The 21917-nt window shown below is 44.1% G+C and overlaps 1 protein-coding gene across 4 annotated transcripts in view; it reads left to right on the forward strand.

Moving 5' to 3' along the window:
* Positions 1-21917, forward strand: part of MCAM (melanoma cell adhesion molecule) — a 140013-nt gene that overhangs the window by 50289 nt on the left and 67807 nt on the right. For all 4 annotated transcript variants that reach the window (XM_089678569.1, XM_089678571.1, XM_089678570.1 and 1 more), the window contains exons 2-4: positions 10605-10729; positions 15089-15308; positions 20542-20609. In XM_089678569.1, the coding sequence (XP_089534695.1) occupies positions 10605-10729; positions 15089-15308; positions 20542-20609 (413 nt within the window). The remainder of the gene's footprint in view (positions 1-10604; positions 10730-15088; positions 15309-20541; positions 20610-21917) is intronic.

A 21917-nucleotide genomic window follows, 5' to 3' on the forward strand; every position in this document is an offset into this window, starting at 1 on the left:
ATTAATAGATGTACACCCACACTTGCACACTGGCATCTAGGCACACAACCGGCCATAGCCATAAAGGCCACAGATCTGATGCCAACCAACGCATGACACAACACACACATAAAGGACCCCCCAGGCCAGGGGCAGACTGACAACTCATGGGGCCCCCGGGCAATAGGGGATCATGGGGCCCCTGTGTCCTTGCCCAAACTCAAAAAAGCCTATGAGAAAGGTACCAGGGGCATCTCATGGGGCCCCCTACTGACCCCGGGCCCTCGGGCAGTGCTTAAGTTTCCAAATGGTCAGCCCGCCCCTGTCCCTGGCTTTGGGATAAATTGACTTGGACCCCTTAGGGTCCAACTGTAACAACAGCTAAGACCATGACTCTTGTACTTTGTATGACTGTATTTCATTATTTATACAATTTTCTTATATGTGAACCCCCACCTTGCAAAACAGCCCATTCAGTTTAAAATAGAAATGTAAGGCAAAACATTTAAATTATGTATACATATAAAAAAACATTAAGCGGTTTTCAAGGCTGAAAGTTTTTACCTTCAAGCGTTCTATGCATGAAGGTAAAAAACCTTTAGTGTGCAGCTCCATTCTCAGCCCCCCTAATACTTCCTCAAGTCCAATCTTGATATGGTGATGTGCACAAGAGCAGAGGGTCTCTCCCTTCATCCTTCATTGTTCCCACTGCTGTCAATCACAGCCAGGGGACGGGGCCAAGTTGCACTCTGTGTGTCTTATGGACACACAGAGGTGGCTTGGGAGAGAGCACGCACAAGTGCCCCCAGAGAAAGCAGCTTGCTCTGGGGGCATTCAGCAGGGGCAAAGGAGACCAGAACGTTGGCAGAGTACCCAAGAAGAAGATGATTGGGGCTCCTCTGTGCCAAACCATTGTACAGAGCAGGTAAGTATGATATGTTTGTTATTTTTTTTTTATCTGAACCTTTAGTATCACTTAAAAAAAAAAATGTTTTCCCTTTTTTAGAAGTTATCATATCATCTCTGTTCTCAGCTGCATAAGGAGCTCAGGGAAGAGACACAGCAGCACACTGATCTTCCCAGTGAATGGCTTGCAGGGGAGTGGTGTGTCAGCAGACTTCTGTTCATTGGAGGAGAGCAGGCTAAGTTCCCGGCACAGCTATAGAACTGACCATGGTGTGATATCCTGCCTAGTGGACGAAAAATATATCTGAAACATATTTAAAAAATATTATTCCCAAATATATTGCCATATATTTGAAATACTACAGTATTGGCCATATTCAATACATTTCAATAAAATAAATAAATAAATGTATATATATATATATATATATATATATATATATATACACTGCATGTTGAAATGCGTTTTAATTACAAAATATATGAAAAATATTTTTTAAAATACATTTCAAATATACTGCATGTCTTTAAAAATACAAATCTACATTTGTGGAATGCAGTTACAAATATATGTAAAAATATATGTTTAAATTACTTTTTTATGTTAAAAAAATCAGAAAAATATTTTTAATATTTGTTAATAATTGTTAATGAAGTAATATATTTTTTTAAAATATATTCTTCAGATTTTTTTTAATATATGAAAAAATAATTTTAACATATATTTTTCCATATATAATAGTATATTTGAAATCTATTTTTAAAAAGAATTTTCATATATTTTGTAATAAAAAAAACGCATTTCAACATGCAGTGAATATGGCCAAAATTGTAGTATTTCAAATATATGGCAATATATTTGGAAAGGATATTTTTTAAATATATTTAAAATATATTTTTCTTCCATGTGGGGAACTCCAGAGATTTCACACAAAGGAAGTAATACAAAGAGAAAGGGATACTTTTTCATACAAGTACATGGTACAGCAGGCACATATCAGGAATATGAAATGTTGCTTTACCTATTCTTATGCATTATGAAACATGTTGTCTAAAGTGAGGCTGGTTTCTTAAGAGTTCAGTTTTCCAATCCTATGAAAAGCAAATTCTTGTTTACTTAACTACATGCCGCCCAGCCACTGTACATATACCGCGGCAGGGCAGCACTCGCAGGCAAAACCACATTTTAAAATGTGTGTTTTCTAAACAAATAGGGGTGCGCGCGAGGCACGCCACTGCCCTATCTGTCCCGCAGATCACCGCCGCAGATGTGAGTCGCCGGGTCACAGCCGCTCCTTAGTGGCTGTTTCCCGGCGATCGGCGGCAAACAGTGACAGAGAGCACAGCTGCAGAAGCTGTGCTGTCTGTCACTTCCCTGTCAGCTCGAGGATGAGCTGATCGAGAAAGAACAGTTTCTCTTTCTCGATCAGCCTTGTCCTGTCCAGTACACACCCCCGCCCCCTAGTAAAACACTCCCCTCACTCCTATAACCCTTCCCTGCTAAATAAAGTTAACCCCTTCCTCCCCATTGCCATTAGTACAGTGTCAGTGTTTTTTTTTGCGCACTGATCACTGTATTAGTGTTTTTGGGGATGTCAGTGACCCCAAGTCAGTACCCCCCAATGTCAGAATGTCTGCCGCAGTCCCGCCATTATTAGTATAAAAAAAACCCTAAAAATCCCAGTATCTTTCCCGCCATTTGTAAACGCTATAACTTTCACGTAAACCAATTAATTTACACGTATTGGGTTTTTTTTTTAGCAAAGACATGTCGCAGAATGCATTTTGTTTGGGTGCAGCATTGCATGACCGCGCAATTATCAGTTGAATTAGCAAAAGAGTAGCAAAAAGAGGCCTGGTCGTTAAGGGGTTTAAATCCCCTGGAGCTCAAGTGGTTAATCTGCACATGATTGGGTATACAAAATGAACTCCGCTACAATTTATTGAGTGAATATTCTCAACTCTAGTAAATCAACCCCTTTGTGTAGCTCCTGAAGTGATCTATACTGACATGAAAAAAAAAACTAAAGGGTACAAAACAACTTGCAGTTCTAAACAAAGTTCTAAATCCAGTAACCATACGGGTCATTAAAGTTCACCTTCAGAAAAAAAATAAATTAAAACCAGACTTAAGCTCAACCTCGGTATATGAATTTCTACAATGTATCCCTAGATAAATGAGATACCCAGCAAACGGCTTGACACACATTAATATCCAAGGATAGACCACTTCCTGTGGCTAGATGACCACTCAGAGTCTGTGGTGGATTCTTGTAATGAATGTATTGTAGAACCAACTCACATGTGGGAAGTTTAGACAGAGAATACACTATGGCAAATATATCGGAAATCACTGGAAGCCTCCCAATTAAAGGGTACCTGTGTTGTCACATACTGTATATTCTTGTATATAACTCATAACATACTCTGTTGGCAAATGAATCCTTATAGGAAAGTTCTTCAAACTTTATGGAGTATAATCTGTAATTGCCTAATGAGGAAGCCACCAGCCTGAGGAAACACTGGAAGACTTCTAGAGAGAAGTGCCCATGTTATCACATGTATCTTTACGTATAGCTTGTAGCCTAACAGCATAAATCATTGGCAACTGAATCCTCGTAGAGAAGTTCCTGCGATCGTATGAAGCATAGCTTGTAACTGCCTATTAAGGAAGCCACCACCTTAAAGCGGAGTTCCACTCACGCTGTCAAAAAATAAAAGTCAGCAGATACAAAAACTAGCTGCTGACTTTTACAAAACAGCCACTTACCTGTCCCTCGGTGTGTCCCCTACAGCTCATTTCACCGGCCGTACTGTATTCCAGGAGGCCAGCATCTTCAGTGTGGGCACCCGGCTGTGACAAATTGCGGCTTCACAGCCGGGTGCTCACTGTGCATGCGCGACTAGCGCTGCGCTTCGTGAATGGTCCTGTAGTCTTCTGGGACTTGTCACGTGTCCCAAAAGACTACAGGGAGGGAGGGAGGGAGGACACCTTCTGCTTCCGATCGCCTAGGTGATCGGACCGCAAGTGGGAGCGGGTACCTGTCAAATTCGGTTACTCGCTCCCCCCCGCCCCCCAAAGGTGCCAATCCTTAATGGGGAGCAGGGGAGCAGTCCTTAAAGTGGAACTTCCCCTTTTGGGTGGAGCTTCGCTTTAATCAATGTAAGTTCCAAGCCATATAATGTTCAAATAAAGTGGTACTTAGGGTCTTAGGACATCCAAATTGTTGTCATGGATGGTGGCAGTCCACAAATTTGTATCCAAGGGCACCATGCTCTCTTCTATAGATGGAGGAGGTAGGGAGGGAGAAGCATTCCAACAGCTGACATTATAGGAAAAGGGCAGGAAACCTGACTGGTTTTGCCGGTCCTTCCAGCTGCTTCAAAGTTCACCCAGGGTCGGACTGACAACTCATGGGGCCCCCGGGCAATAGGGGATCATGGGGCCCCTTTGTCCTTGCCCAAACTGAATGAATGATACAACCAGGGGCGGACTGACAGCTCATGGGGCCCCCGGGCAATAGGGGATCATGGGGCCCCTGTGTCCTCGCTCACACTCAAACCACACCCAAAAAAGCCTATGAAAGGTACCAGGGACATCTCATGGGGCCCCCTACTGACTCTGGGCCCTCGGGCAGTGCCTGAGTTTCCAAATGGTCAGTCCACCCCTGAGTTCACCTTTTAGTAACATGTTACATCCATATTTTGGGTGTAACATGCAAAATGCTACTCTGCAGCACCGCACCGCTGTGACAACGGTCGGTTGTTCTTCTCCCTGTACCCACTGTCATATTTTAAAAACAGTGTGGCTGTGCGGGGTTCTGTCCATGCAGCTGTATCCAGGGGCGGACTGACCATTGGGGAACTCGGGCACTGCCTGAGGGCCCAGAGTCAGTAGGGGGCCCCATGAGATGTCCCTGGTAAGTTTCATAGGCTTTTTTGGGTGTGGTTTGAGTGTGGGCGAGGACACAGGGGCCCCATGATCCCCTATTGCCCGGGCCCCATGAGTTGTCAGTCCACCCCTGGTTGTATCATTCATTCACAGAGATCCCAGTAGATGGTTTGTAGTTCACTGGCAGTTCCTTTATTGAGTAACTGTCTCTCATATGCAGGTATGGGCAGAGAGCTTTCAGGAGTGTCTGTAGGAGCCTGACACCTGCAATCTACTGATCCAGGGTGCAGTGCTTTGCAGGCTCCAAGGTAAAAAAATGAATGTACATAATTACCTACAAAATCATGTGCATTTAATATTTTCTCACTAAAGGTGGACTTTAAAGCATTTAAAGTGTCTATACAAATTAGTAATAATGCCTTGGAAATAACATGAGGTTAGTTTTCATCTGTATAAACTTTCTGGTCCAGGTTTTTGAGCCTTGAAGCAGATATTTATTCAATTTATGTTCTGCTTGTCTTCACTGAGCTACTCAGCCTGGTCATTTTTGCAGGTTCTACATTCTTTGGATTGCTGTTACTGTGTTTAACCGCTCACATTTCATTTTGATTGCTTTCCAGCCCCTTTTCCTTTTTTGTGGCTCTTGCTGTATTCTTTGTTACTCTTGAATGAAGTTTTTAAATATTTTACATGTTTTAAAATTATTTTTCTCATTTTAAGCCTTGTAGAAATGCACTTAAATTAGTTTATAGTCCTTTATATGTTTCCATAAAATTGCTATAAAACATTTTCCATTACTGTTCTGTAAAAACTTTTCTTTGCTGTGTCTGATGGAACTGCAGCATCGGGAAACTGTCGCTCACAAAATGACAAAATTAAGTCCTTGTGTCTTTTGAGTATGTACTATTTCTATTCCCTAGAATAAAATAGAACTATGGCCTCCCATTAAAAAATAGTTCTTGAACTCCTTATTATACGTAAATCTGCACTTAGGGGTCATTTACACTTGTAGTTGGGGGAGCAGTAAAAACAGGCCGTTGAGTGTTTTTATCTTCCCCCAACTGTCTCCCTTAAGCTGCAAAGGCAGTCTGACACAAATGTACACATACCACATCAAAAATTATACCCCCTGTCGCGTTCAGTGCTTTAAGAGATATTGTTTTAAAAAAAAATCATAATTTAAAAAATTTAATATTACGGCTTACCATTCCTTTAGATTTGGTTGTATAAGTTTTCTTTTTTAGGTGTTTTAATCATTTATTACCTGTTGATCACACTTCATGCCCTAGGGTGACAAAGCTCACTAACTGTACTGTATCTGAGGAGCAGAAACATTGTCAACCTAAGACGGAACTACAGAACACCTTCCCCTATCATTATTTCCACAACATATAGTGGAGTGTTTTGTAGTATTCTGAGATATCTGAGATATAATTGATAACATTGCAGCAAAAAACACAGCACGTTATCACCTCACATCCTTCTGACAGGGTCAATAGGTGTTTTGCACTTATCAAACCAATATAACAAAACCCTTTCAATAGTAGATATACAAGATCAAGAGAGCGAATCAGAGAATGCTTTGATGTTGTACGGTTGCAGAGACATTTCCGCAATCATCACAAATAACTCTAATTCAAGTAGATCTCTTAAAAGTAAAAAGGACTTTGAAATGTATGATACTTGACGAGCTTGTGTGTGATTAGCTCACTAACTGTGCTTAGACAGTCATTGCTGGTGCAGAACATCCAGCCATGGGAAGATGTGTTTCAAATGATCTCACCAATACTGGATTGGCGATGGTAGGAGTATGGAGGGTCATAGAAATGATGGATGAAGACTGTCTAGAGCAGCGGTTCTCAACCTGGGGGTCGCGACCCCTTTGGGGGTCGAACGACCATTTCCCAGGGGTCGCCTAAGACCATCGGAAAACACATATTTCCGATGGTCTTAGGAACCGAGACACCGCTGCTGTCTCCGGCGATGTGTGGGCGGGATGATACGCTGCTCCTGTCACCTGGCCACACCTCCGGGATCGCTCAGCAGCTCCGCCTCCTCGCCACTGATTGGCCACCGGAACTGTAGCTCAGGAGAGGCACACAGGCGGCCAATCACCGGCGAGGAGGTGGAGCTTGGAGAGGAGGAGCCGAGCGGCAGCGCGCGTACATCAAAGAAGACCGAGGGAGCTGCCGGAGCGAGTGAAGAGGAGAGCGGCCAGAGAAGGAAGACAGCTGACAGGTAAGTGATAGAGCGAGCCCAGGCTGGAGCAGGGGTCAGCAAAGTAAGTATCATTGGTGTCAGTGGGAGGAATAGTGCCCCATCATTTGTGTCACTAATACCAACGATGGGGCACTATTCCTCCCCCCACTGACACCAACGATGGGGCACTATTCCTCCCCCCACTGACACCAACGATGGGGCACTATTCCTCCCCCAACTGACACCAACGATGGGGCACTATTCCTCCCCCCACTGACACCAACGATGTGGCACTATTCCTCCCCCCACTGACACCAACGATGTGGCACTATTCCTCCCCCCACTGACACCAACGATGGGGCACTATTCCTCCCCCCACTGACACCAACGATGGGGCACTATTCCTCCCCCCACTGACACCAACGATGGGGCAGTATTCCTCCCCCCACTGACACCAACGATGGGGCACTATTCCTCCCCCCACTGACACCAACGACGGAGCACTATTCCTCCCCCCACTGACACCAACGATGGGGCACTATTCCTCCCCCCACTGACACCAACGATGGGGCACTATTTCCCCCCCCCCTGACCCCAATGATGGGGCACTATTCTCCCCTCCACCACACTGACATCAATGATGGGGCACTATTCCTCCCACTGACACCAATGATGGGGCACTATTCCTCCCCCCACTGACACCAACGATGGGACACTATTTCCCCCCCCCCCCGACCCCAATGATGGGGCACTATTCTCCCCTCCACCACACTGACATCAATGATGGGGCACTATTCCTCCCACTGACACCAATGATGGGGCACTATTCCTCCCACTGACACCAATGATGGGGCACTATTCCTCCCACTGACACCAACGATGGGGCACTATTCCTCCCCCCACTGACACCAACGATGGGGCACTATTCCTCCCCCAACTGACACCAACAATGGGGCACTATTCCTCCCCCCACTGACACCAACGATGTGGCACTATTCCTCCCCCCACTGACACCAACGATGTGGCACTATTCCTCCCCCCACTGACACCAACGATGGGGCACTATTCCTCCCCCCACTGACACCAACGATGGGGCACTATTCCTCCCCCCACTGACACCAACGATGGGGCACTATTCCTCCCCCCACTGACACCAACGATGGGGCAGTATTCCTCCCCCCACTGACACCAACGATGGGGCACTATTCCTCCCCCCACTGACACCAACGATGGGGCACTATTCCTCCCCCCACTGACACCAACGATGGGGCACTATTCCTCCCCCCACTGACACCAACGATGGGGCACTATTCCCCCCCCCCCCGACCCCAATGATGGGGCACTATTCTCCCCTCCACCACACTGACATCAATGATGGGGCACTATTCCTCCCACTGACACCAATGATGGGGCACTATTCCTCCCCCAACTGACACCAACGATGGGACACTATTTCCCCCCCCCCCCCGACCCCAATGATGGGGCACTATTCTCCCCTCCACCACACTGACATCAATGATGGGGCACTATTCCTCCCACTGACACCAATGATGGGGCACTATTCCTCCCACTGACACCAATGATGTGGCACTATTCCTCCCACTGACACCAGTGATGGGGCACTACTCCCACTGACACCAGTGATGGGGCACTACTCCCCTCACTGACACCAGTGATGGGGCACTATTCCTCCCACTGACACCAATGATGGGGCACTACTCCCCCCACTGACACCAATGATGGGGCACTACTCCCCCCACTGACACCAATGATGGGGCATTATTCCTCCCACTGACACCAATGATGTGGCACTATTCCTCCCACTGACACCAGTGATGGAGCACTACTCCTCCCACTGACACCAGTGATGGGGCACTACTCCCCCCACTGACACCAGTGATGGAGCACTACTCCCCCCACTGACACCAATGATGGGGCACTACTCCCCCCACTGACACCAATGATGGGGCACTACTCCTCCCACTGACACCAATGATGGGGCACTATTCCTCCCACTGACACCAATGATGGGGCACTACTCCTCCCACTGACACCAATGATGGGGCACTATTCCTCCCACTGACACCAATGATGTGGCACTATTCCTCCCACTGACACCAGTGATGGAGCACTACTCCTCCCACTGACACCAGTGATGGGGCACTACTCCCCCCACTGACACCAGTGATGGAGCACTACTCCCCCCACTGACACCAATGATGGGGCACTACTCCCCCCACTGACACCAATGATGGGGCACTACTCCCCCCACTGACACCAATGATGGGGCACTACTCCTCCCACTGACACCAATGATGGGGCACTATTCCTCCCACTGACACCAACGATGGGGCACTATTCCTCCCACTGACTCCAACGATGGGGCACTATTCCTCCCACTGACACCAACGATGGGGCACTATTCCTCCCACTGACACCAACGATGGGGCACTATTCCTCCCACTGACACCAACGATGGGGCACTATTTCTCCCACTGACACCAACGATGGGGCACTATTCCTCCCACTGATACCAACGATGGGGCACTATTCCTCCCACTGATACCAACAATGGGGCACTATTCCTCCCACTGACACCAACGATGGGGCACTATTCCTCCCACTGACACCAACGATGGGGCACTATTCCTCCCACTGACACCAACGATGGGGCACTATTTCTCCCACTGACACCAACGATGGGGCACTATTCCTCCCACTGACACCAGTGATGGGGCACTATTCCTCCCACTGACACCAGTGATGGGGCACTATTCATCCCACTGACATCAGTGATGGGGCACTATTCCCCCCACTGATACCAATGATGGGGCACTATTCCTCCCACTGATACCAATGATGGGACACTATTCCTCCCACTGATACCAACGATGGGGCACTATTCCTCCCACTGATACCAATGATGGGGCACTGTTCATCCCACTGACATCAGTGATGGGGCACTACTCCTTCCACTGACACCAATGACATGGCACTACTCCTCCCACTGCAAAATTACAGTTATGAAGTAGCAATGAAAATAATTTAATGGTTGGGGGTCACCACAACATGAGGAACTGTATTAAGGGGTCGCGGCATTAGAAAGGTTGAGAACCACTGGTCTAGAGGAATGGGTAGTATGACATTTTTTAATTTTTTGAAACTCATGTATGGTAAATTCTGTTTCAGCCAACAGAAATGCTATAAAACACCTAACATCAAATATACGTCACGTTCTTGTTCCTTTTCATGTGTTTTAAATCTAAACAAAATAAATTATTGATTCTTTCATGCACTATCAGGGGCAGACTGACCATTTGGAAACTCAGTACTGCCCGAGGGCCCGAGGTCAGTAGGGGGCCCCATGAGATGCCCCTGGTACCTTTTTTCATAGGCTTTTTTGAGTTTGGGCAAGGACACAGGGGCCCCATGATTTCCTATTTCCCGGGGGCCCCATGAGTTGTCAGTCCGCCCCTGTGTACTACTGCCACAAGTCAGCTTCTGCAGTAAGTTTAAGGACAGACAGATGTCTTACTGCCCTCCCTGGGAAGTCACGGCTATGGCTACTATTATGTTTTTTTGGACATCTTTAATTGCATTTTGTTAATTTTGACTGCATTTCTTGTAGGGGTATGGGGGCAACATGATCATCATGTGACCAAAGAAGAAAAGAAAGTCATGCTGGGTGACAAAGTGGTCCTCCCATGTAAAGTTTTCAAGCCTGAAGAATCAGCCACAGTACATTGGTTGTATGTAAGTATCTGTAACTAGTATCATTATTGTGCTTTATAAAATATTGTTTATTGGTAGGCTAAATGTCATTTTTAGGTTTCTTACTGTATACCTAAAAAAACTCCTGAAATGTATTAAATCTGAACTCCAAATGTTGAAATACATATTTGAAAAACACATATGTAAACTGTGTTATCAGACAGTTAAAGCTGTATGGAAATACACCAATGAAGGCCATAATATATGTATTAAAAATCATTTTAAAAATTACATTTTGGCAACACAGTGCCTTAGTGATTAGCACTAGGGACATTGGTTCAAATCCTAACCACAAGACTACCTGCATGGAGTTTGCATGTACTATCTGTGCTTGTGTGGGTTTCCTTCCACACTCCAAAGCAATGTTGGTATGTTTGTTGGTTCTTGTCTGAATTGGAAACAGCAGAGTGCGGCAATTAAGTACAGTATATAGAAAAATACTTTTCCTACGTACTGCGCTTAGTTGGCGCTCTCTGCTGTTTCCTTTATACAATATATTGCACTTCAGTCTCATTGAGGAGCTGCCACAGATATCTTTGGACCTATGGACTTTTTAGTATAATCCTACACCCCCACAGCACATTCACATGCTTGATTATGTTGTAGTTTAGCTGTATCCCTACCTTCACCATTCTTGATAATTTCCTGTGTAAATTGGACTTAGATTGTGTATGTATGCATGTGAAGCAGGGACCTTAGTTTGCAACTCCTGTGGGGGCAGGGAAGGATGTGATTGCACATTATATGTAAAGTCCTACATAAATCGTCAGCTCTATATGAATACCTGAAATTAATTTGTGAATGCAACTAGAACTCAGAAAGGGAGAGGGAGCAGGGGAATGAGCTCATTGGTGTGCTGCTGCGCCTTTACAGCCTTATGGGTTCAGGCACACCCAATTCTCCAGGGCTACAACACAGGTAAAATGACAAAATTATTATATGAATTCCATTTCCATTTTACTTGCAGCCCTGACTAAGGGGCAGTGACTGAACCCCTGATACAAGTTGGATTTTGGGTTCCACTCCAAAATGAACTCATTAATGTCTTCCTTGGACTCTGATCATTGGTTTGGTGATCTTATTGCTTGTTTTTTTTTACATTCTACTGTTAGGGATGGAAGGCCTTCATTACCTACCACACAAATTCAGTTACATTTTGGAATACTGATGAGCAAAAGATAAATAAATACATAAATATTACTAAATAAAAACAAATATTTGTTACATATACCATGTGTCTATGCTGCATAGACCATCTTGTTCAACTTAGACTATATACCGTATATATAACTCCCAGGAAAAACTGGACTGTTTCAGTTTTGCACTTGAATAGCTACTGAACACCCTGACGCATCCCAAAAGCTTGCATGTTGAGTTTAACAATAAAGGGTGTTATGCAGGCCATAGATGGGGAGAAAACCGGCCGATTTTTCTTAAAAAAACCGAAAAATCGGTTGTGCAAGCGGCCGACGTTACCAGGAATGGTTAAAAAAATCGGCCGATTTTCATCCCGTCTACAGCCGGGAAAAAAGTGTCTCTGCAGAGAGCTCCGCTATTTCTTTGACATTTATAGCTGCTGCGACAATGTATCTATTTGTATCCATTTCGGATACAGATGTTATTATTCGGAAACAGATACAATGTTGCAGCCACTATAAATGTCAAAGAACTGTCAAAGAAATAGCGGAGCTCTCTGCAGGGACACTTTTTGCCGGACTGGAATTCTTCTTCATCATCCTCTTCTTCTTCTTCCTCTTCTTCTTCCTCTTCTTCTTCATCTTCTTCTTCTTCATCCTCTTCTTCTTCTTCATCCTCTTCTTATTCTTCTTCCTCTTCTTCTTCCTCTTCTTCATCCTCTTCTTCTTCCTCTTCTTCATCCTCTTCTTCTTTTTCATCTTCTTCTTCCTCTTCTTCTTCATCCTCTTCTTCTTCTTCATCCACTTCTTCCTCTTCCTCTTCTTCCTCTTCTTCTTCTTCCTCTTCTTCTTCCTCTACCTCTTCCTCTTCTTCTTCCTCTTCTTCATCCTCTTCTTCTTCCTCTTCTTCATCCTCTTCTTCATCCTCTTCTTCTTCCTCTTCTTCATCCTCTTCTTTATCCTCTTCTTCATCCTCTTCTTTATCCTCTTCTTCTTCTTCTTCTTCTTCTTCATCTTCTTCTTCCTCTTCTTCATCCTCTTCTTCTTCATCATCCTCTTCTTCATCCTCTTCTTCTTCTTCATCCTCTTTTTCTTCATCCACTTCTTCCTCTTCTTCCTCTTCTTCTTCCTCTACTTCTTCTTCTTCTTTTTGTCTTCCTCTTGCAGGTCAGTGCTCATGCGCAGGTTTTTTATCGGTAAAAAGATCAGCCGATTTGCCCATAATTGCCGCGAAAATCGGCCGATCGGCAAAATCGTCCGATCTTTTTCCAACTTTACCGATAAAAAAAATCTGACAAAATACCGAAAAACGGCCGAACTATTAACCCACTAACGATCCGAAAATCGGCCAAAAAATCGGCCGATTTTCGACCCATCTATGGCCTGCATTACTTAAACTGCAAACTTTCTATATGAATTGATTCCTAACAAGGTGCAATACTGTACTACACTTGAACACTTGAAACTAATTGATGAATGAGCTGCAGAATGTGCTTTACATATGTGTACTTGGCTCATGCTAATTGGCAAGCAGATACTTTTGCACATCCATGCTCCATGAAAAAAAAACAATAAAAATTTTAGTGAAATTTAAAGGATAGACCAACAATCAATGTGCTTCTCATAGTAATGAATGAAAAATCTGTTGCGCATGTGTGTACAGACCAGCCAGAAAACTTTCTGTGAGGAGGTTGTGCTGTATTTAACAGTCCCACAGAAACGTTCTTCATAGATCATGGACAGGTATGTGGAGGTCTTGCTGGGTGAGGGGGGTCTGAATTTTAAGGATAACTGTACTAACTGTATAGTAATAAATGTACCATAAGCAGGGGCGGACTGACCATTTGGAAACTCGGGCACTGCCCGAGGGCCCGGGGTCAGTAGGGGGCCCCATGAGATGCTCCTGGTACCTTTTTCATAGGCTTTTATGAGTTTGGGCAAGGGCACAGGGGCCCCATGATGCCCTATTGCCTGGGGACCCCATGAGTTGTTAGTCTGCCCCTGACCATAAGTAACTAATAGTAGTAAGTCACATTCAGATTTACATGTTCTGTAATGATTTACATCCTCAGGTATGCTGCTCACATTGGGCTCTGTTCCTACCTAACTTTTATATTTGTGTGTGCTCTGCTCTTCTCATTGCTATTAACAAGCTCTAGGAGTGTTCTTCTGTCTATTGGTGGGTCCCCTAACCTCCCCAGTCCATGGTGTGAATGCAGTGAGGAAATTATGTGCTGTAACCTTTAACAACCAATCAGTAAATCATAATGATGTGGTGTAACCTCTAGCAACCAATAAATATGTGGTAATAATGCACAGTAACCTATAGCAACCAATCCATGAGCTGTAATGTGCAGTAACCTTCAGCAACTGATCAGTGAGTGGTAATCATGTTTAGTAACCTCTGGCAACCAATCAGTGAGCAGTAAGGATGTGCAGTAACCTCTAGCAACCCATCAGTGAGCCTGGATTAATCATTGAGTGTGAACCAGTTCTTTATGTTTACATTATTAATTTTTTTTACATAAGTTTATATGTGTGTTTTATGTGATGTTGGGGTGGAGACCAAAATTTCATGGGGTTGGCCAAGAAAATGTTTGCCCAGGGTCCAATTAATATTAAAGAGAGCCTCGGCAGCAAGGAGAGGTGCATGCACGTGCCTTAAACCCGGAAGCAGGCAGCAACATACCAGTATATCACTTTGCCTGCACGAGCCACCCGTCTGCAGAAAATTGTGGGCAGGCAGTCCATAAGTGGTTAAAATAGAAAAAAAGCAAAACTTCTGTTATCTCTGTTTTAAGTTGAATTAGAGGGGTGGAGGGTGGAGAAATAGCAGGACACTGATCTTCCCAGTGAATGGCTGTGCAGGGGGCTTTGCTCCCTGCACATCCAGAAAACTGACCACACTGGGAAGGATGTGCTCTAATGTCTAGCATGGTCAGTTTGAAATAGGAAAGCAAGGGGATTGGCAGGATCACTGAGTATTTCACACAAAGGAATCAATACAACAGAACAAGATACTATTTAGCACAAGTACATGGTACAACAGGCACATATCAGGAATGTAAAATGTTTGAGTAGCATATTCCTTAAATGACAAACTTCATGCACATACAACACAGCTACATCACTAAATGAGCGACTGAGCCAACACAAAAGCAGTTTTTTGCTGGTTAGTCTGTAATTATGTTTTGAATCCAAACAGGTAATTCCTGAAGACAAAGGAAAAGAACAAAAGATTTTGACTGCTGGACCAAAAGGAACAGTCATAGAAGAATCTGAGTTGAAAAGTCGCATTGTATTAAAAAACAATTCCAAATTGGAGATTGTCAGCGTACAGGCTCAAGATAACAAGCAGTTTATCTGCAGAGTGGAGTTCCAGAATGGTGTAACAAAAGAAAGCAGAATGCAGCTTCACGTCTACAGTAAGTTCAAAGCATGAGCTTTACATGTCATAAATGTCTAATGCGGCAAATTGTATGATTTCCAGCAAATGCAACAATAAATTGTGTTATATAGGCATGGTGTTACACTATCCAAGATCACTTATTCCCAAAGTCCTAAAATCAAAGTGATTATAAAGGCTTAAAAAACAAACATGTCTATATTTACCTGCTGTGTGCAGTGGTTTTGCACAGATCCTCCTCTTCACGGGTCCCCTGCCGGCACTCCTGGTCTCTCCCTCCCGTCAGGTGCCCCCACAACAAGCAGCTTGCTATAGGGGCCCCCGCTGCTCCATGTGTCCATTCACACTCGCCCCCTCTCTCTTCTCATTGGCTGACCTGGCTGTGATTGACAGCAGCAGGAGCCAATGGCTCTTGGTGCTTTCTCAGCCAATGAGGAGAGGGAGTCCAGGGATAGCTGTGACTCCAGTGGATCGAGAGGGGGCTTAGGTGAGTATTAGGGGGGGCTGGGGGGATGCTGCAAACAGACAGTTTTTTAACTTCATGCATAGAATGGTAAAAACCTTCAACCTTCAGAACCACTTTAAGTAAATCTAATTTCACACAAGAAAAACTAACTCAGCGAATACTACTGTACCACTATCTTTATATAGTGCCTACATTTTTTGGAAAGACAGCGACGCTTCTGATATGGGAAAAAAACAAAGATTTTGTCTCTTGAGGATAGATCTAGCCTCTCAAATTCCCCGCTAGCTGTCACAACAGGGGATATGAGGATGCGAGGCCCAGTGCAGTTGTAACATGTTACATGTTACACCCTGAATAAGTATCACACGGGCAGACTACAAGTACTAGAGTCAGTTTAGTCAGCCTTCCAAAAACAGTCATGAGTATAAACACAAACACAGAAACATTTCATAGATTAACAGAAACATTCATCACTAGCTACATGCACTGACATCTCAGAATATTGGGGGTGTCTGACGCTGCACACACTGACATGTGAAATCATGTGCATTAGTCATACTGACAGTCTAGCATAAATTCACATGGATGACAGACACCAGTGCCAGTCTTTCAGCAAGGGGGATCCTGCCATGTTCCTATCACAAAGCAAGGAGATCATTTTGTCTCATGTTCTAGGAAGCAAAGCTATCGTTTACCTGCGCCTGTAAACCATATTGTTGTAGTTCTGACACTTTCGAAAAATCATCTGTGAACTGTATTGCTAATGTCTGTATTATCAGTCAGTCTGTCTGCATTTTTGTTCACGCAACTGCTACTCACTGGATATTTTCTCTTTTTCGGACCATTCTATGTAAACCCTAGAAATGGTTGTGCGCCAAAATCCCAGTACATCAGTAGTTTTGAAATACTTAGACCAGGCCGTCTGTGTCAGGAATAGACTCAGCACTGGTGGTGGGACTCACCTGCCGTGTGGGCTGCAGTACCAGGGCTGACCAGCGGGTGCTCTCAGCAGCCAGAAGCTCACTCCTGCAATCAGCCAACACCTGAGGCTGATTGCAGGAGGTGTATTTAAGGAATGACCAGGCCTGTGATCAGTGCCTTGGTGTATGTTTCCCATGAGCCCCTGTACCTGGTATCCTGTGTTCCTGTTCTGCTGACTATCCGATTTGTTGCCGACCCTGCCTGATCCTGACCCCTGCTGACTTCTCCTGCTTGATCCCTGGCTTGCCTGACCATCCTTCTGCCTGATCCTCTGTACCGCACTGCCTGTGAGTTACTGAACCCGGCTTGTGACCCTGACTGTTTTCTGCCTGCTCCTCCGGTACCTCGCTGCCCGCACGTTGCTGACCTGGCCTGCCTGACGCTACCCAGACGATCCATCCATCCCGCACGGATCTGTCCCTGTTACCAGGTCTGCCAGCCTCTTCACGTCAGGCTTTCCCACGGTACATACCCTCGGCGGACCCCTCTACCACAGTTGGGTGCACTCAGGGGCCGCGACCTGGTCTCAGTCCTGCTCCAAGTCCATCCCCACCATCAGGGGCTCTGGTGAAAAGGCAGACTGGGGCTTAGACTCCGCGCCCTGGGGAATCCCGTTCTGTGGGTACTAGAGATCCCGCCGGGCGGTGCCTGACAGTACCTAACGGCCTGCCTGACCATTGCACCTCTCCAGCCCTGACTACACCAGTGTTCCTGAAGCCTGCTACTTCCCTGTGGCAGTCCACACATTTCTGGTCATACCCGGATCCCTAACAGTCTGGCACCACCAACTATGCTATATTCATAGTCACCTAAATCCCCTTTCTTCCCCATTTTGATGCTCAGTTTGAACTTCAGCAAGTCATCTTCACCACGACTAGATGCCTAAATGCATTCAATGGCTGATTAGCAATTTGTGGTACCAAGCAATTGAACAGGTGTACCTAATAAACTGGTCGTTGAGTTTATAATGGACATAAGAAGCAAAATAGAGCCACATTTATTATAAGTTATTATTATAATTTAATAAGTTATTTTATTAAATTCTAATAACATAAACAGCAACTGCATGTTTACTTGCACCATCGTTTCGATAACTTGTTTTGTGTAGGTTAAAAAAGCAAGGGAAACCTAAGAGGCATGAGGTCCAATCCCTATAACATATAACTTCACCAACAACAGGATTCCCATCGGTGTTGTATTTACCTTTCATCTATAGGGCCCAGACACCTGTGATCATGGCCAAATACTTGAAAGAGCATTAAGTTCAAATAGAATGTGGGCTCACCCAAACTGGCCACTAGAGTATACAACTGAAGGCAACTTTGATCTATCCCATAGCTCCTCTTCTTCTCCTAGTGCCTTGGTCTAATGCAGAGGTCTCCAAACTTTCTAAACAAAGGGCCAGTTTATTGTCCTTCAGACTTTAGGGGAGCCAGACTGTGGCCAACGGGATTAGAATCTTTCTTGACATCAGTGAGAGTAAACATTGCCAAGTTTGGTATTAGAGGGAGGAATAGTACCCCATTGTTGAGGCCAATGGGAGAAGTGTCCCATTGTCAGTTGGCAGAATAGTCTCGTATCAGCGGGAGGAAAAGTGCCCTAAGGGCTGGATAAAGACAAGCAAAGGGCTGCAGTTTGGAGACCACTGCTCTAGTGTATGACAACCCCACACGTGACCACCACCCTATCAGATCTCTATGGGAAGCCAATACCTGTTTGACCATGCTACCTGCAGTGGCGCAACTGGACCAGTGACACACCATGTTTCTTTATATATGCCTACTCCTTTCAGTGCCACGCCACTCACCAATATGAGAATGACTGGCCAATGCTCATATTGAATTTGAGTTAATTAACTGAATTCATACGTTCAAGAATATAGTTGTCAACAAATGAGAGGGAGAACACAGGGCAGGACTGGGAGAAGCCATAATGTTCTGTGTAGGGATGGTCTCTGCAATGATAGGAGCATACAGACTTATTATTTTAAATGGGTCTTTGGAAAGCCTATGACCACTAGGCAGTTAAAGCAGCAGAGCTGAAGCCAAGAGGTCATAGAGAATCCCAGGCTCTATGCTGTGCCTGTTGCCTGCTCAGCAGCTGGAAGAATGTTTGGAAAAGCCACAAGACCCATTGCTGTGGAAGTCTGCGTGCATGCACTATTTTTACCATGCAAATTTAGAGTGTTTTCATTAAAGTTCTGTTTTAAGAACATCATTTCAGGGCTGGCAAGTGCTGCAGCAGGATATGTCCCCTGACAGCTGTAGGAATGACTGCTGCAGTGAGGATAGTAGTTCAGTGAAGGCAAAGCTGGGGAACAGAATCTATTATTAGGACAGATAGGATAATCTGTCAGCAAGACTGGGAAAGTGAAACATTGTATTGTGTCAAACTAAACATATCAATGATCTTCAGATTGTTGAGTAGGGCTGGGAGGGACACACTATCGAAGTAAGGAAAAAGAAAAGGTCCTCAAAAATATTCTAGGACATATACTCATCCCTGGACTTCTTAGGTAGTATTTTGGGGTTTGTTATAACTATTAGGCCTCATGCACACTGGATGTTTTTACAGTTGCTCTTTTTTTAGGCTTTTGTTGTTTTTTTTTTCGACAGCCAGTAAACTCCCCAGTGAACTCCCAAGTAAACTCCCCAGTAAACTCCCCAGTCCCTGCACACATAGGTTTTAATCAGCGTTTTTTGGCTGGAAAAAAAACTCAGAACTAGTGGGTTTCTAGAGGAGTTTTTTTTGCTATAAAATGTTCTAATGCTGAAATATGCGATAAAATTTGGTAAAACACATTAAACCGACGTTTTTGAGCGCTTTTTGAGCAAAAGTTTTTTCATGTGTATGTAAACAACGCTAAAACTGCAAACTCAGAAAAACACGGCTAAACGCTAATGCAAAAACTACAAAGTTTGCATTTTTAACAAGACTTTACCCAGCTAACGCTACCCGCATTATTAAAACATGTTGCTGCTGAAGTTCCAAAACTGCAACAAACTGTAAAGCCAGCAAACAGAAGTGTAGTTCTTAATATGAATGATTTCCGATATTCAGACACCAACTGGGAAATTGAAGCTGGTGACTTAGTTACAGTATTCGATGTGCAATTCTGGGAAAATTTGGGTACCAGCGAACTCAATGGGGTTGATCTACTAAAGGCAAATAGACTGTGCACTGCAAATGCACTTGGAAGTGTACTTACTCTAGATGTGAGGGAAACGTGCAAGGAAAATAAATACCAGCATTTTTGCTTGCACATGATTGGATCAAAGAAATCAGCAGAGCTTCCCCTCATTACAGAAGTTCCTCTAGGAACTAAAGCAACTGCACTTGCATTGCACAGTATATTTCCCTTTAGTAAATCAACCCCTATGGAGAGCTATGCGCGGCTATACATGGTACTGAGAGCTAAACGCGGTACTGCGTTTACACGCGTTTTTGCTGTGTTTAGCATTTTTCTTCTGCCAGTTAAGGTAATGCCCAAAGGCAGTTCCAGTGTACATGTTGCCTAAGGCAGAAAAGGAAACCAGTTTAATCTCTTAGGGTTGCGGTTACTGATATTTATTAACGAAACATGAGGAATGTAATGAAAATGCATAAAAGGAAACAAGTTAGTGAAGACTGGTTTAAAAAAAAAAACGATTGCCTAGGATTTTAAATTAAATCTTCTGGGGAAAATTATTTTAGATACTGTACTAATTAAGGTAACCCTAAAATATATATATTGTGTGTGGATGGCTGCTGGATCCTACAAACAAATACAACAATACAAAATGTTTATTTTTGTTTCTTTATTTAGAGAGTCCATCAGAACCAGAACTAAAAATGGAACAGAATGGAATTCCAGTGTCAAATGAAGCAGTCCAGGTAAGTGTAAAAGCAAAATGGTAATAGTGTGTTATGTCTATATGAAGAGAGGTAAATAGGTTAAGAGAAATTTCATCTGAACAGCAAAAGAAAATCACAAGGCAGGATAATAATTAAATACAGAATTGATATGTAAAACCTTCAGATATCCTTCAAAAATAACACAAATAATTAAGAAGCAAAAAAGGGACAAAAAGTATGGGGTTGATTTATTGAAGGCGAATAAACTGTTCACTTTGCTAGAAAAGTTGCACTTTGAATTTGAATTTTCTCCACTGCCTAGTGAATGTGGTGAAGCGCTGCTGACTTTTATCATTCAATCATGTGCAAGCAAAAATGCTGTTTTTTTATTGTCTTTGCACATGATTGGGTATTCTTTTCAGAGTGAAAGTTCATTACCTTCATTAAGCTCTGGGGAAAATTCTCTTGCATGGCACAACTTCACTTGCAAAATGAACAGCCTATTTGCCTTAGTAAATCAACCCTTATGTATACAAAAATACCTTTATTCAAATTAATGTACCTATATACTTTAAAGTGATAATAAAGGAAATTAAAAAAAACAAAACAAACATTTTATACTTATCTGCTCTGTGAAATGGTTTTGCACAGAGCAGTCCTGATCCTGCTCTAGTCGGGTTTTCGCTGGCGCTGCTGGCCCCTCCCTCCTGCCGAGTGTCCCCAGAGCAAATTGCTTGCTGTGGAGGCACCCAAGCAGGCTTGTTCCCAGATCTCTGCTCTGCATGTCCATTCACATACAGGGATGCGGCTCAGCCCCGTTCCCCCATCCCTTACTGGCTGTTATTGACAGCAGCAGGAGCCAATGGCTCCTGCTGCTGTCTCATTCAATGAGGAGGGAGAGTCCCCGGAGAGCTGAGGCTCTCATGCACATTCCTGGATCTCGATGGGGCTCAGGTAAATATTAGGGGGTAGGGGGGCTGCATATAGAAAGTTTTCTACCTTTATGCATAGAATGCATGAAGGTAAAAAAAAAACCTTGAGACTTTACAACCACTTTAACCCACAGGTAAAGACATTGAAACTTTTTTTAAAAATTACATCTGCCACTTCCCTCGAGTGGAAGCAATATTAGATGGTATGCGCAATATGTTAACTAATGACCAGTTCTTCGAAAAGTTTGATCTGCAGCATATTTGTGTGTCCCGTCCCCTGATCATCACAACTCCCATCACAAACAGCTGGCCCAGAACCTATAAAGCTTATAGCTACAGAAGCTTTGCCTTTACCCAAAAATGTGACCACAGAAGCAACCCTTGGTCATTCTGTTGTATATTTCTTGTATTTTCT

This window comes from Staurois parvus, unplaced genomic scaffold (assembly GCF_062004578.1).
Source record: "Staurois parvus isolate SC_StPar_1 unplaced genomic scaffold, SC_StPar_1.0 ptg000207l, whole genome shotgun sequence".
NCBI lineage: Eukaryota > Metazoa > Chordata > Amphibia > Anura > Ranidae > Staurois > Staurois parvus.